The 16,642-nt window shown below is 41.8% G+C and overlaps 2 protein-coding genes across 3 annotated transcripts in view; one reads left to right on the top strand and one right to left on the bottom strand.

The window, feature by feature from the left end:
* The window catches only part of PROSER1 (proline and serine rich 1), a 30,892-nt gene extending 22,721 nt beyond the window's left edge, over positions 1-8,171 (bottom strand). Inside the window, exons 1-3 of one of the 2 annotated variants that reach the window (XM_061434717.1) lie at positions 8,080-8,171; positions 4,979-5,044; positions 2,648-2,716 (exon numbers count right to left, since the gene is read on the bottom strand). In XM_061434717.1, coding sequence (XP_061290701.1) covers positions 2,648-2,716; positions 4,979-5,044; positions 8,080-8,124 — 180 coding nt within the window. In that variant the 5' untranslated portion in view covers positions 8,125-8,171. The remainder of the gene's footprint in view (positions 1-2,647; positions 2,717-4,978; positions 5,045-8,079) is intronic. The other variant, XM_061434718.1, reaches the window with a different exon arrangement.
* A 1,091-nt stretch (positions 8,172-9,262) lies between these two features.
* The window catches only part of NHLRC3 (NHL repeat containing 3), a 41,008-nt gene continuing 33,628 nt past the window's right edge, over positions 9,263-16,642 (top strand). Inside the window, exons 1-7 of the mRNA XM_061434719.1 lie at positions 9,263-9,556; positions 9,910-10,068; positions 10,361-10,508; positions 12,932-13,132; positions 13,835-13,926; positions 15,056-15,168; positions 16,120-16,347. Of these exons, the coding sequence (XP_061290703.1) occupies positions 9,473-9,556; positions 9,910-10,068; positions 10,361-10,508; positions 12,932-13,132; positions 13,835-13,926; positions 15,056-15,168; positions 16,120-16,347 (1,025 nt within the window). The 5' untranslated portion in view covers positions 9,263-9,472. The remainder of the gene's footprint in view (positions 9,557-9,909; positions 10,069-10,360; positions 10,509-12,931; positions 13,133-13,834; positions 13,927-15,055; positions 15,169-16,119; positions 16,348-16,642) is intronic.

Here is a 16,642-nt window from a genome sequence, read left to right as displayed (position 1 = left end):
TTAGGATGGACTGGTTGGACCTCTTTGCAGTCCAAGGGACTCTCAAGAGTCTTCTCCAACACCACTTACATAAGCATCAATTCTTATTGATGTTCAAAGTTCAAAAGCATCAATTCTTTGGCGCTCAGCTTTCTTCACAGTCCAACTCTCACATCCATACATGACGACTGGAAAAACCATAGCCTAGACTAGACGGACCTTTGTTGGCAAAGTAATATCTCTGCTTTTCAATATGCTATCTAGGTTGGTCATAACTTTCCTTCCAAGGAGGAAGCGTCTTTTAATTTCATGGCTGCAATCACCATCTGCAGTGATTTTGGAGCCCCAAAAAATAAAGTCGGACACTGTTTCCCCATCTATTTCCCATGAAGTAATGGGACCAGACGCCATGATCTTAGTTTTCGAGCTTTAAGCCAACTTTTTCACTCTCCTCTTTCACTTTCATCAAGAGGCTTTTGAGTTCCTCTTCACTTTCTGCCATAAGGGTGGTGTCATCGAATCAACTGAAGTTGTTTTTAAACACTATTGAAGACTCTTGAGAGTCCCTTGGACTGCAAGGAGATCCAACCAGTCCATTCTGAAGGAGATCAGCCCTGGGATTTCTTTGGAGGGAATGATGCTGAAGCTGAAACTCCAGTACTTTGGCCACCTCATTTGAAGAGTTGACTCACTGGAAAAGACTCTGATGCTGGGAGGGATTGGGGGCAAGAGGAGAAGGGGACGACAGAGGATGAGATAGCTGGATGGCATCACTGACTCGATGGACATGAGTCTGAGTGAACTCCGGGAGTTGGTGATGGACAGGGAGGCCTGGCGTGCTGCGATTCATGGGGTCTCGAAGAGTCGGACACTACTGAGCGACTGAACTGAACTGAACTGAACCTGTTATCACCAAAAGAATTAGTAAAACTGCATGCTCCCTTACGTGTTTGTAAACAGACATCTAAAAGTTTTATCGGACGGTTACATATCTGCAAAAGATTGATTTCCTTATATGTAAGTTTATTATATATTTCTGAAGACCTTGGATCTACTGCTTTAGCTAATTTATGAAAATGTCCAGAACGTAACCTAATTGTCAAAGTCAGTCTTCAGTATGAACACAGTGAAATCAGACTGATTTTGTCTCTAAGTGCATGAAGGTGTGCCTGTAAAGCATTCCCACTTCTGAGTTTTAATTCTAAGGTGGGTGGATAGGCAAGGTGGCTTCAGAGCTTTGTCATGAGTTTGCTGTTCTGATAAAATAAGCCAAGGTCCCCAACAGTATTTTTTACAGAAGCTCTCTGCTTTGCTCTCCTTTTCTTTGGTCCTTAGAGAAAGATTTTTCAACCCTTGCTGATAGGTCAATGAGTGAGACAATCTTTTCTTTTTTTAAATAAAGCAGAAAAAAAGCAATTGTTAAAGAGAAGAAGCACTAACAGACCCAGACACTTCCTTAAGCAAATTAGTTTAGGAAGATAAGGATCTGTATGTGCCTGTGTGCTCGCTCAGTTGTACCAACTCTTTGCAACCTCATGGACTGTAGCCCTCCAGGCCCTTCTGTCCATGGGATTTTCCAGGCAAAAATACTGGAGTGGGTTGCCATGCCCTCCTCCAGGGGATCTTTCAACCCAGGAATCAAACCAGCTTCTCCTGCACTGGCACGTGGATTCTTTACCACTAAGCCACTGGGAAGCCCTCAAGATCAGCAGATTTCTTTAAAGCTAGCAGTGCCTGATACTCCCAGGGAAATCCTCTATACATCCAGACCCCATTTGACTTCAGAGCCTCTGAAAATCTAGGCTTTAGCACTGTGCCATCCATATGGTAGCCACTAGACATGTTGCTTGCTTACATGAAAATCAAAGACCTTAAAAATACCATTCCTCAGACAGATGACACATTTTAAGTGCACAAAAAACATATGTGGCCAGTTACCATATTGGATAGAGCAGATACAAAACATTTGTATTGTAACTGAAAGGTCATTTGGACAGCATTGGTCTAAAAAAATGCAGGCATAGATCAGTCTGACTATTCTTCTAAGACTAAATACAGGAAGGTGAAGACACACAAAAACGGAAGTAAATAAAAATGCTGCTGCTGCTGCTGCTGCTAAGTCGCTTCAGTCGTGTCCGACTCTGTGTGACCCCATAGACGGCAGCCCACCGGGCTCCCCCATCCCTGGGATTCTCCAGGCAAGAACACTGGAGTGGGTTGCCATTTCCTTCTCCAATGGATGAAAGTGAAAAGTGAAAGTGAAGTCACTCAGTCGTGTCCTACTCTTCGAGACCCCATGGACTGCAGCCTTCCAGGTTCCTCCATCCATGGGATTTTCCAGGCAAGAGCACTGGAGTGGGGTGCCATTGCCTTCTCCAAAATAAAAATACTTATGAATTTGAATCTTATGTTTTGCTTGCCTAGAAATATTTTCTACTCCAATCTGCCAATTAGAACTCTACAATTTAACAGTATAGTACATGTGATTGAATTTTACAATTTGGGAAGCTTTAATGTTTTTAACATAGTTATTTTTGAATAAAGTATAATGGAATTTAGTGCCTGCAACTAAAGCAAACAAACTGCAACTTGAGATGAATTACAGAATACAAGGAGAGAATTCAAAATACTTAAAATCCTACATTCTAAGGAAAAATAAATTACTTACATGCTGTAATGCTTTCATTGCCTTCAACTGAGGCTCCGCCCAGGAGAAATATCTCAGTAAATCAACCACCTGAAAAGCAAAGAACTAATTTAGCTCTACCGACAACGTGTTTGCAAACATTTCTACAAGATTTACTTCTGTACTCTGAATCGTTATTCAAAGTGTGCTGCTGGGCCCAGATGACGAGGCATAAGCATGACACCAGAGTTTAGACTGTGAGACGGAGTAGCCACGTGCAGCTACTTACATTTAAATCAAGTGAAACCAAATCAAAGAGAAAACTCAGTTCCTTACTGGCATAAGCCACATGGTAAGGGAGGGCTCAACAGCCGTGTGAAGCTGGTAGCTACCATCGTGGTTAGTGCAGAGAGAGAGCATTCCCACTGCCGCACACAGTCTTGGACTAGAAATAAAGGAATGTATAAGGCAGGGAAAGAAGAAAGTACCTGGAGAAAAAGAAAGTTGGAAAAGTACTAGATGGACATAAAATGTTCGCTTAGGAATATAAAGATACAGTATGAATGGAAAGCTTTAAAACATTTAGTGGAGAAGGACAGTTTTAACCATAGAAAAAGGTCTTCAGTAGTGTGGGTTAGTGGTGGCCCACTAACTTCTACTCTCTAACTCAGATGTGGAGAGCATACTATTCTGATTTAGACCACAGATCTATTCTCTAAAAAGGTGAGAATTACCCTGAATCACGCCAGCAGCTTCTAAATAGTAAGTCACTTTGAGAGCACAGCCAACCAGGCTCTCTCGTACTACCACCAGCCAAGTTCAAGTGAATGAGGGAGACACTGTGCCATGGCCAGGGAGAGGTGTGCAGAAACCACAGCACTGCAGTCTCCGGGTTCACCGCCTCCAAGGACACCCCAAAAGGAACAACAACAAAGACTCAGGATGAGAGGATAATGAAATCTGGGTTAATGAATTCTTTTACTCTGAGTTCCTCAAAATGTTACGGGTTCAATTATTCCACAAAGCAAAGTTAACACTAGAAAATGGGGTGGTATGTAAAGAAGAGTAAAAACACTTCTCACTCCTCACTGAGAGATACGTAAGTAGCAAACAAGTTACTGTGTGTACTTTCTATACAACTTGCTAAGAGAGCATGTCCTTCCTTTTATGGGAATAATGTTTTTACTACACACAGTGAATGCTACCCGGGACTACACCAACCATAGAACTTTATAAACTATCATGTCTGATACAGGATGGGAGATATGCTTTATAGTAAGTAGGCTTATAAGACCACACTTGGGAAATAGCTTGATAAAATTTTTAAATGACTGTAGCAAAGTCATTAAATTTCTACTATGGGAAGTTTTCTACAAAATTTCACACGTATACACAGAAACACATACAAGAGAAGGAAAGAAAAGCTATCAGCTATGTAAAATTACAAATCTTCCTGAAACATTTACATTTCAAAAAAAAGCACTGTGAAAAGTTATGGGACATCTGGAAACCACTCATTAAACAGGTAGCAACATGTGCAAATCACAGAGTAGCTCTCAGGAATTTAGGAGGCAGAACTAGTCTTAATGTTATTCCAGTTTTGAAAGTCTTGAGAAAGAGATGAAAAGTTGGGGCATTTACTTACTAACTCAATCTACAGTTTCATCCACTGTCTACCTTACTCATGTTCCCACCATTTCCCAGAACTGTTCTCCAGATGTACATTTCTATTTCTGCTTCGTATCTCTATCAAGTATTTTCCAAGTATTCCTTGGAAATCCAGCTGTCTCCGCATGTGTGTACATACACGCAAACTTATTTTTCAAAATCAGCAAACTCCTAAAGTTGGGTGAAAGTTTCCACTAAACAATCCCACTTGATAATATTAGTCTTCTGGAAGATACAGAAACTACTTATTAGACACTATTTCTTTTTCTTATTTGTGGCTTCACATAAGAACATATATTACCATTTGTTCCAAGTTGTATAAATTGCAGTGAATTCTGCAATTACTGACTCATAAACACTGTACAAATTTGGGTATGTTAACTGTTAGAAGTTTACAGACATGATACTGTGCTCAGAATATAAACACTTTGAACTGTGTTTTTCAGACACTGCATTTTAAAATCATTTTAGCATATGATATCGTGATGAAAGTGGGTATGCTTATAAAATATGCCAACTATAAATTATGTAAAGTTTTCTGTTAAAACCAAAAGCTTCTAAAGTTCCTGAATAAACAGAGCAACAAAGTAAAAGCAATTCTGAACTTGATCAGTAGGTAAATAAGTAAAGGCACTAATCAGAACATCACTGTTAAAAAAATATATTAAAAAAAAAAAGCTTTTGCTTAAATAAACAAAAGAATACCTGTTCACTAGAGAAATATCCGTGTACATATTCAATCGCTTTTAATTTGTACTCTGTCAAAACAGCCTAAAAACACAGAAAAACAGAATAAATATATGTAAGCAGAACAGCAATATGCATACATGAAAGTTGCCTATGCAACTCAAACAGCGGCAGACCTTCTGTAGCCCTGAGACAAGGAGGCTGATAAAGTCACCATGGTGATGTGACATTCTACCTTTGGGGTTCCATGCTGTTAGGGATACAATTAGACACCAGGAAAACCCCTGGCCTCCCTACTCACTCCTACAAAGGAAAGGAGTAGAATTTTAACAGATAAGCTTCTACATTAATAGAAATTAAGTATTCCTGTAAAAGTGATTGCAGTTTTAAATCACCCCAAACTCAACCAAACCATCATTTTTAAAGTTAAATGTACTAGCCATTACTCATTCAGCAGATAATTATTTACTGCACACCTATATGCACTAACTGATAGAGAAACATGCGTAAAACAAGGTCTAGTCCAGGCTCTCAGTGTTTCTACTGAGATAGGAACCTAGACGCCAACCCGTGTGCCTGCCACCAACTGGCAGTGTGGTCTCTGGGAGGTATTTTAATTGCCCTGAGAGCCTCTTCACCCACAGAAGGGAACACCAATCACTACCCACCTCAGGATTAAAAGAGTCAAGAGTAAATGTGACACAAGTTCAGAGAGAAGTTTGTGGCCTTGACGCAGCACCATCTAGAGCCACAGGAAATCATGTATGATTCTCCTGGCAGCTACATGCTAAGCTTAGAGATGGAAATAGCAGACTGTCGCAATCTGGTAACAACCACTCATTAAAAACCCACTAAATCCCCTTTGTATGGTGCCAGATCATAACTAGATTTACTGTAGGGGTCACTTTCTAGTATATAGAAATATGGACAGTACTAGTATATAGTACTTTCTAGCATATAAAAATATGGTCAATCATACCCCACCGCCCAAATGAACTAATCCCTTTGCATTCATTCCAGAGCAATCATAATTGTACTTTCTACATGCATCATGCTGCTAGAACACCATGACCAGTCAACAAAGAAACATGCAGGGAGCTCAGTAGTTGAATTTTCATGAAAAAGGGAAAGGAATGGGATTCTGGATAATGTACTCTTGGGAGTTTATTATTGCCATTACTGGACACAATCAAGAGCAAGTTTCTGGCCCAAATCCTGGACCGTGTTGATGCCAAGTCATGTCTTAATTCTTTTATCAGCACTGGAGAGGCCCAGCTGTATCCCCAAGCACAACACCATAGCTGGAGTCAGAACCCCTGACCTTGAACACTGAACCCCCTCCCTTATCAGTTGGGTAACTTTGAGCTGGCTAGTTAACCTCCAGAGACTAGAAGTGCCATCTGTAAAATGAGGGGTATAGAACTCACATCTCCAGAGCTATTCGGCAGATTAAATCAAATAACGCATGGAGGAAGTACTTGGAACAAGCACCCTCTAAGTGCTCAATAATGAATATTATTATTAGCCTCTTCTTAGAAAGCAGATTACATATTGCTTTCCCCCCTCCTTTCTTCTTCCTATTTCTTTTTCTAGTGTCTTCTTACATGCCTTTGTTTTTAAATGACAATAGTGACAGCTAGTATTACCTACAGACATAATGCTAACACTCAGGAAGAGATTACCTGGTTTAAACTGACTTACAAAGTCTGAGAGCAATTTTGAAAAGCCAACAGTAAATCTCATACTTAGATACACTATATTTTTATCCTATTTTAATAACCTAGTACTATGTTGATGTATCTAATTATTTGGCACAGGCAGAAAAAGATACATCTTGATTTCAGACCAGAAATAAGGGACTTATGTTATGAATTTGACTTTAATCTCCAGAAAAGTTCCTATTCCTTTCATTAGTATTTACCATGTCATCTTTCCACAATTTAGCAGGGAGAGAATATACAAACCGACACCCTAGAGCTTCCAAAAGAAATCGACTCCTCTCCCTGAACAAATTGTTTTCTCATAGACAGTAGTTTAACATCAGCTCATTAACAAATTGTGGCAAATTCTAAGTATGTACTCAGCAGGCTGACCTTTTATTGCAGATTTTTATTGGGCAAATTGGATTTGCAAAAGCAGAAATTTTATTTTGATTCAAAAAAAGAATACTCAATAGCATTACAAATGTAGCCTAACATGAAAATTTGAAAAAAAAAACATTAACAAAGGATGAAGGAAAACAGCATTTTGCCTTATACAGAATGAAGAAAAACAGGCAATTTTATTAATAATTTCATATGCTGAAATAAATAATAATCACCAGTGCACAAGGTAACAAGTCTTTCCGCCTCAATCAAGGGTCTTGAAAATATGAAAATGGCGAGGAAACAGCCCTGACATTCTAAGCAAAGGACCCTGTATTAACATACGAATGGTCTGTCAGTATTTTCAGGTTTAATTTTGTAAAGGCTTAACTTTTTGCGCTTAAAATACTGTTAAAGCCTCAAGGCTACATTCCAATTTTTTTTAATTTTTTGCTGTCTGGTGGGATGTAGGCTACAATAGTCTCAAAACGAAGCAAAAACCTGGCAAGCAGAAGGAAAAAAGTTTTGAAATGCGAGTTATTTAAGTCCATTCCTAAGAATCTGCCTTTAAGCTTAATGCCACACTTTTTATTAGGATACTAATTTTGTCCTGCCGAGGCAACAGTCTGCTTACACTCAAACTTAAAAATCCTGTCATCATAACCACCGTTAAATAAACTTTCTACGTATTTTTAGTTTTCAGTCAGTCTTACTGAAAGATGAGGAAATCGGTTCAGAAATACGAAATCACTTATCCAAAAATACAGTGATTCAAGATTTGTAGGGCGGGCTTGGGAACCGAGGGCTCTAAATATAAGCTCCGCAATACCGGTCTGATTCTCGAGCAGTTTGGAGTTAGCAAAAATCTCCGTTTCGTATCGTGAAACGTATCAAACTCCTACCACTAGACGTTAAAATTCCAACCAGTTTTGCAACCCTTATATCCGTATTTTACACAATCTGCTCGCAGTTCCCCAAAAAGGACAAATCATGAGAATTCGTAACTCAGAGATTGAAGGAATTAAGTGCAATTACCTTTCTAATTTCATCCAGCACCATTTCAAAGGACTTTTTGTCCATCTTGACTACTATCTCGACGAGGTTTTAACAGTTACAGTTTCAATTACAAAACGATCATCCCCGGTCCGCTCCGAGAGTAAAAAATGTTTCCAGCTAAGGAAAAAGACTCGAGGAGCAGGAGGAAGGATGCGCAAGAGGTAGAGGACTTCAAAGTCTGCAAAAATTTCTAAAAATGGGGACTTATAAAAACTTTTTATTAAAAACAAAACAAAACAAAACCCGTCAGGCTTCCCCGGCTTCTTTACACAAAGCTTCAGGACCGCTCGGGGAGGAGCCGGGTGCTCTGAGTCCCGCAGAGAAAACCCGGCGTTCGGCGGCCCGAGGCAGAGCGTCTGTCCCCGCAGCGCAAGGCCAGGCGCCGCCGGAAGAAGATCGGGGAAGCAGCCTTCCCGGGGGTAGCGGCCCGAGAAGCAGAGGCACCCGCGCCCCGAATCCTGCGGCCGGCGAGGAGGGAGGCACCAGCTTCTCGGCCCGCACCAGCGCCTCGGCTGCCCCTCACCGCGGCGAAGCTGGCCTCATGGCCCAGCTCTCGCTCACTCCCCGTAGCTACCGCCGGACTCCTGGGTCCCGCAGCCAGGACAGTGGCGGCCTGGCCGGCTCTTTGTTACCAGCTGCCACCGCTTCCGGGAGCGGGCCGGCGGCCGGCGAGCACCGGGAGCCGAGCGATGGGGGTCACGGTCTCGGGTAGGGGGGCTCCCGAACACCGCAGCGCCAACAGCGCCGGGAGCGCTTCCTGGTTACCCCCACGGCTTCCCCCGGCTCGTAGGGGACCTTCGATGGAGCCCGTCGCGCCCGAGTCAACTCAACTCTGCGCCGCCAGATTAGGCCCCTCTATCCTGAGAGCCCAAGAAGGGGTCCTGGTGTGGGAATGTAGGTGTCCCTGTCAGATGCCTGTACATCTCGGAATTGGATGCCGTAGAAGTCCTTCCCAAAGCCTGAAACTTATTTTTGGAGGGTCACGCCCTTAATTCTAGAGTTTGATTGTGCTCGGGTTTGATTGGTAAGTCCGAATGTAAAAGAATGTACGTCTAGTGGTTAAGGCATATCCACCAGCACCCTGACTTGGTGGCTTGGAAAGGTCCACAGCTAGGATGGGCGGAAGGGCGGTCACGTGGTAAGCCCGGGGCTTGTGACGCGTAAGCGGGGAGGGAACGCGCCGGGAATGCGGAGTCCCAGTGGGGACTGTGTTTCGCTCTGGTGTCCGGTGCTTTTTGGTTCTGAAACCTCGGGCATCCAGGGTAGGCGCTTTGGAGCTAAGAGCTCACTGCGGCGACGAACTGCCTGAGGCTGTCCTTCGGCCCCCAGCCGCTTGCCAGTCCTTCTCCCTCGCCAGTCTTCCCGTCCGGTCATGACGAGATTCTGGGTCTGCATAGCCGGCGCTGGCTTCTTCCTAGCGCTTCTGGTTTTGCATTCGCGGTTCTGTGCCTCTCGGGTGAGCTGGATGGTTAGGAAATGGCTTCTCGGGTAGCAGCATTCTTGGGAGGTGGTCTTGGGATGGAGATGGAGCTGGTTCTCTCACTGGCTCGTCTCAAAACTGCATCTGCGGCCGAACCGCCGACGTGTTGCCCCTTAGCGTTAAAAAGTTTGTAATGTGGTGTGTGTTCGGTCGTGTCTGACTCTTTGCGACCTCGTGGACTGTAGCCAGCTGGGCTCCTCCGTCCATGGGATTCTCCAGGCCCCATCCAGGGAGAGAACCTTGGTCTCCTGCATTGCAGACAGATTCTTTACCGTCTGAGCCACCAGGTAAGTACACTCTCAGTTTCCTTATTTTCTTTTCCTCCCCAGCTCCCACCACATCTGCACTTGGCTTTTAAAATTTCCTGGAGAGCTGAGGAGATTCTTTACCGGCTGGATGTGGATTGGCCGAAGTATTCAGAATACTTCACTGGAGCAACATTTTGTGTTGCAGTTGACTCCCTCAACGGATTGGTTTATGTAGGCCAGGTAAGTAAAACTGGGATTTTTGTTTTTGAAGTTATGAACGCAAAGAAAACAGCTTTCCTATGTTACTGTACTAAGTATCTATGTATGTTTATGTTACTCCAATTGTGGAGTTTGTTTTTTTAAGTTAAAGTTAGTGTTTTGGTTTTGAGCTTGATATAGGTTAATATTGTTTGGTTTTGTAAACATTACGTCATTTCTTGGTTAATCTTTGACTTCTGTTTCTCGTTGTGAAAATAATGATTGCTTCCTTAAAACTGATCCTATCTAAGCAGTTATTTTTGTATACCTTCAGAGAGGGGATAACATCCCAAAGGTATTAGTGTTCACAGAGGATGGATATTTCCTACGATCCTGGAATTATACAGTTGACACACCTCATGGTATATTTGCGGCCAGTACACCACAGGAAAAATCCGTCTGGATCACGGATGTAGGAAGTGGTATGTGTAGTAATATCTCTTAAATTATCTTGCTAGAAACCTCCTCTTTGCCCATCTTCTTACTTGTCCATTTTAAAATCAGAGTGGCCGAATCTATTTGTAATTTATTCAGTGATTTGTGAAATCGCCTTTTGAAATTTTTATATCATTGTTATGTATAATTGAGACATTTAACAAGGAGGCTATCATTATTGTGATCTTTCCTTTAATTTGTCATGGGACTTTTGCATGTTAAAATATCAGTTGCTCTTCTTAGATACTTCTGTGAAGCCAAATAAAATGGTAGTCTCTAAAAGCTAATAAATGGGGTCTTTGCCTGTTGTTTTCCTTTACCACTTGTCTGAGAGATTCTGCTGAGAAACCAGAACTGCTTTCTTGCCCAGAGTGCAAGATTTGCAGAAACTGCTGGTGGTGTGAATGCTTCTGAAGTCCTGCTGACTTCAGCATGTCTGAAACCTTTCCATTAAATAATTTTAGTAGAGTGTGCAGGCGGTGCTAGTGGTAAAGAACCCACCTGTCGATGCAGGAAACATAAGAGACTCAGGTTTGATCCGTAAGGTAGGAAGATCCCCTGGGGGAGGGCATGGCAACCCACTCCAGTATTCTTGTCTGGAGAATCCCATGGACCAGGGAGCCTGGCGAGCTATAGTCCATAAAGTTGCAGAGAGTCAGACATGACTGAAGTGACCTAGGACACACGCATGCTGCCAAAGTAAGCACAGTTGAAGTTACAGCTGTGAGATAAGTGTTCAGAGATAGCTGTTGCCTGTGCTTGTGATTTAAGATAAGATGATTCAAGAGATAAGCTGGTATTATTATTTCAGGAAAGAAAGAGATCTTAAAGAAAATATTTCTAGTCTTGTGCCAGATAAGTTCATGGCTTGAAGGTCATTCTGTTTCCCCACTTTGGGTTAATTCAGATACCATTCTGGAATTAAAGAGGTCTCAGGTTTTGAGAACAGTGCACAAACCATATCTGTTCTCAGTACCCAGATTTCTGAGCCTTAGTCCGTGAGTCCTTTATTTCAAGCTATATTTTGGATGGTAAGATTTTGATTAAATCAGAAAATCTTGGTTACTTCTGAGCTCATTGTTAGACCTTACTGAAGTTTGACTATTTTTGCTTCTTTTTTTTTCCCCTTTTTGGGATTCACAGTTAAAAGGAGGCCTTTACTTTTTACTTCCTTCCATTCATGTGATCCTTTTTTTATAAAATACTTCACTGGTTCCCAGAAATAAAAAGAACACACAGTTTGCTTTCATTCTTTCCATTATAGCTTGTTTTTCCATGCACAGATCTGAAGACAGTTTTTCTATTTATTCCTATATTTCAAAGAATAAATGCTCTTTAGTTAAAACATGGCTGCATGTTAGCCATTTAAAAAAAAAACACTATTTACGGGTATCCTTTTTCCAATTCCTTAGAGACTTTGAAGTTTGTTTTCTTTACTGTTTTGCTCTCAATTACTGCTACAAAGTTTAGCTCAAGTCTCCAAAAGAAATATAATAATAAGTCAAGATAGGATGTAATGCAAGCTGATTCACATTGTTTCCAGTTTATCATTTGAATGCGTACCAATTTAGTTGGTCTTGATATGCCTTCAAGTTGGTTTCTGTTAACCGCTTTATGGTTTTTCCTTGTTTATTAATATTCCAGCTTATGCTTTGCTTGTAAGATAATTTTAACTCTATGGAAAGATTTATTCCTTATTTAGGAAAGAAAAGCTAATGGATTAAATATTGTATTTGTTTCCACTTGGAGAAAATGTGGCTTAAAAAAAGTCAGTATTGTTATAAGCCAATGTTACTTCAATTTAAAAAGAAGCTTTAAAAATTAGCATGAAAATAGATATATGTGTCTGTATTATAAAGAACTTTTTCATTGAGCTACTGAAACTGGAGATGTGCCCATGAGTAACAGAAATAACAGTTTTCAGATATAAGTTGTTCAAGTTCTTCTTGATTTTCTTTTCTTATGATTCCTTTTTCTTTTTAAATTTTACACCTGAGTATAGTTGATGAACAATGTTCTGTTCGTTTCAGGTGTGCAGCAAAGTGATTCAGTTATATGCATAGATGTAGCTTGATTGTGTTGTCCAAATCATGTTTATTGAAAGTCATAAGATTAAAAAAGTCATGTACCAGTACTTTTACATCATGAGCCTTCTGTTTTAGGAGTCAGTTCACTTTGGTTGTATTTATTTTATTTAGAATCTACTTAATTTTGGAGTACATGAGATTCTAATCTGTGAATAGAACCAATGAAGCTTTGTTGCTTGTCGAATATAATATATTTAATTATTAGCATTTAAACTTTTTATTGCTATTTAATTTTGTCAATTTTTTTGCCCTCAGCTTACTTGAAAAATGTAAGTGTTTGTGCAGTGGTTATATTTGTGAAATATGCATATTTGTCTTTATAGGATTCTATGGTCATACTATTAAAAAATACAATTCCTTTGGTGATCTTGTTCAAGTTTTGGGGACCCCAGGCAAAAAAGGCACTGGTTTGAACCCCCTGCAGTTTGATAACCCTGCGGAATTACATGTAGACGACACAGGAGATATTTACATTGTGGATGGAGATGGAGGCTTGAATAACAGGTTGATCAAATTGTCCCAAGGTACGTGGCTTAGTTTTGTGTGCTGCTCTAAGAGTATGGCTCAGTTGGTTGGGTCTCATTTGTCTGACACTGCGCAGAGCTTCGGTCAGCGCCTCTGTCTTCACATTGCCTTCTGTGTGTGCCCTGTGTCTTCACACCTCCCTTTTCTCTTAGAAGGGCACTGGTCACTGGGTCCACTCTAAACCCATCATCTCCACCTCAGGATCCTTAACTGTATCTGCAAAGGCCCGGTTTCCAATAAGGTCACATTCACACCTTTGGAGATTTGAGACTTGGGCATGTCTCTTTTTTGGGGGGGGTGGGGGGCGAGAGGGACATCTTCAATATGATACAGGGGCATTAAAAATGGCCACCTGTGAAATTGTAATTTGTAAACTCAGAGACAAGGTAATACCAAATAACATTGATTATGAGGGGGAACCAATTTGAAGGAGAGGTTGGCATGAACCCTAAACAATGATATTTGGGTTATGAAAAATTTAAGTGGAGAAAGCCAGTTGAAGAAGCAGATTGCTTGAAACAGAGAAGGAATTTTTTTTTTAAGCATATACATTAGACACATTTACATAAACAGAAAGCCAAGAAGGCATAATCAGCTCAGGGTGTACTTGAATAGTTTGTAACTCATGACATACAATATAACATGCTAATGCATAAGGCATTCTACATATTGTACCGACCAGATGTGTTTACCATTTATAGATTTTATGATCCTTTGGCTGCGTGGAGAAAATGGAACAGGACCTGCTAAGTTCAACATACCCCACAGTGTTACAGTGGATTCCACTGGTCGGGTAAATATATGGTCTGATCTCTGTGTTTGGACTGTCTGATTATATGGGGGTGGGGCATGTATCAATATATATGGATCTTGGTGTACATATGCCTGTCTGCGCACCTGGATGTGTGTGTGTGTGTTAGTGAATGTGTGTATCTCAGGGCATCTGGGCTGTTCCTCCAGGACTGGGTATACCCACGTACTCTCCTACATAGCTCTGCAGCCCTGGGCACATGTCACTAGAAACCATTTCACTGAGACTTCCCTGGCCATCCAGTCGTTAGCCCTCCATGCCGCAAATACAGGGGGTGCAGGTTTGATCCCTGGTTGGGGAACTGGGAACCCACATGCTATTTGGGGCAGCCAAAAGATGAAGAAGAAAACAAAACCAAAAAACAAAATCCATTTCACTGTATGTATGCCATGGGTTGTGTACATCAAACCCAGTACACTGAACGTCACTTAGAGCCAGTCTACCTTTCTGTATTACAGTAACAGTTCCCTGAAGAACTCAAGACAGCCTGTCGCAAACCTAAGTGAAACCTACTGTTATCATGCTTTATATGTCACTAAAATCTCTCAAGCTTCTTCTTTAAGTGCTTTGGCACTTTGAACAAACCCTCGTAAATCGGGTGAAGTTTAAGGATGCGGCACGAGTGAACAGCTGGCTTCCCACTGGCCTCAGCCCCTAAGGATGCGGCCTGGTTTTCCACATCTTGGTCTCGTTGGCTGACCCAGGAACTAGGAGGCTGGTGAGACTCGGTGATAGCAGACACTTGTTAGAGGAGTGAGTGAATGACTGCTTCTCAGTGTCTCCTGATCCTCTGCATGACAGTGGAGTGTTCCAGCTGTTTAGCTAGCCAGATGCTTAGCATAGCAGCCAGAACATGCTAGGCTTTGGGTCAAGGCCGCGTGTGGCTTTCCCATCTATTGTAAGCTGACTCCAAAGTATTTAACCTTTCTGCAGTTGAATTTCTTATCTGAAAATGGGGCTTTAACATGCTCTTCTTTGGGGTCCTCTAAGTCCTCGATGGGAGTGCTTATGAAACTGCTGAAAATAAAGTCATTTTCTCCCCCTCTTCTTTTTCCTTCCTTTTCATTATGATGTGGACATTCTCCGGTCACTGTCTTTTCTGCGTTTGCAGGTGTGGGTGGCTGACCGAGGCAATAAAAGACTTCAAGTGTTTGATAAAGACACAGGGGATTGGTTGGGAGAGTGGAAGAACTGTTTCTCAGAAGAGGGGCCTTCTGCAGTCAGGTAGTCATTTTTTTTGTCTTTAAATGCTTGTTTGATTTGGTTTTTGTTAGTTTCTCTGAAGAGCTAGCTGAAAGTTTAAAATATTTGTTGTGAATTTTAAGCAGGGAAAAGGGGGAAGGAAAGAAGTACTCAGAGAACATGTAATCACGTTTCAGATTCAGGCAGAGTGCTCAGTCACTTCAGTCGTGTCAGACTCTTTGTGACCCTATGGACTGTAGCCACCAGGCTCCTCTGTCCATGCAGGCAAGAATATAGGAGCGGGTTGCCATGCCCTCCTGCAGGGGATCTTCCTGACCCAGGGATAGAACCCTTGTCTCTGGCAGTTCTGCATTGGCAGGCAGGTTCTTTACCACTAGCACCATCTAGGAACCGCACCCCGCCCCCTCGCCTCCCCCAGGCAGAGTGCAAGTGGTTAAACTCCCATGTGTTTGAGATAATAAAGGCTGGCCCTTGCAGCCACTGCCATTGAGGTGCAGTGTATTTTTAAACATAGAATAAAAAGTAAAACCTGGAGTCTATATAGTTTCAGACCCAGCTTGACACCAATTCTCCATTAGTTTGTTTGTGTGTTATTTTTAATACTCTGCTCAATGTTATGTGGCAACCTGGATGGAAGGAGAGTTTGGGGGAGAATGGAGACATGGATATGAATGGCTGAATCCCTTCTCTGCCCACCTGAAACTACCACAACATTGTTAATCGGCTATACTTCAGTGCAAAATAAAAAGTTAAAAAAAAGTAGTAAGCTAGTCATTTTTGGCTAAGTCTATCATCACAAATCTCTTGTTCCCTCAGGGGCAGAGTCAGATCAATTTTTAAATGTCCTTTAAAAGAACCCTTCAGCAGGTGGGTCTTTTTAAGATATAATATCGTAGGGATACGTACGTGTATTGGAAAAATGAAAATTTATGTTAGTTTTGCACGGTTGATGGTGTGACATCTCCTCCTCAGGTTTACTCCTGATGGTAAATACGTGGTCGTGGCCCAGCTGAATCTGAGCCGGCTCTTAATCCTGGCGGCGCCCCCAGTAGGAAACATCGGCGACTGCTCTGTGGTCAGCACGATCCAGCTGGCCGATCAAGTCTCCCCGCATCTCTTAGAAGTCAGCAGGGAGACCGGAGCAGTCTACGTAGCTGAAATTGGAGCAAAGCAAGTGCAAAAATACATCCCCGTGAATAGGTATTTCTCTTTATTCAGTTCATAACTGTTGGTTGGTTTTTTTTTTCCTGGAGGTTTTTTTAGTTGGAAGTTCAGATCCTCAGATTCTCGAATTTGCTGTTAGATACTCTCAACTGATGTTGAGGCACAAGGATTTGTTTCCTTATTTTTGCCTGACCCCGTTGTCAGAGAGACACATGTTTTTATATCATCATGAACCAGGTTGTGGGGCATTCTTGTGATTTAGTTCCACTTGAACACGCATATGGAGAAGGCAGTGGCACCCCACTCCAGTACTCTTGCCTGGAAAATCCCA

The sequence above is a fragment of the Bos javanicus genome, chromosome 12 (genome assembly GCF_032452875.1).
Source record: "Bos javanicus breed banteng chromosome 12, ARS-OSU_banteng_1.0, whole genome shotgun sequence".
NCBI lineage: Eukaryota > Metazoa > Chordata > Mammalia > Artiodactyla > Bovidae > Bos > Bos javanicus.
This window is presented reverse-complemented; position numbering and strand designations above follow the sequence as displayed.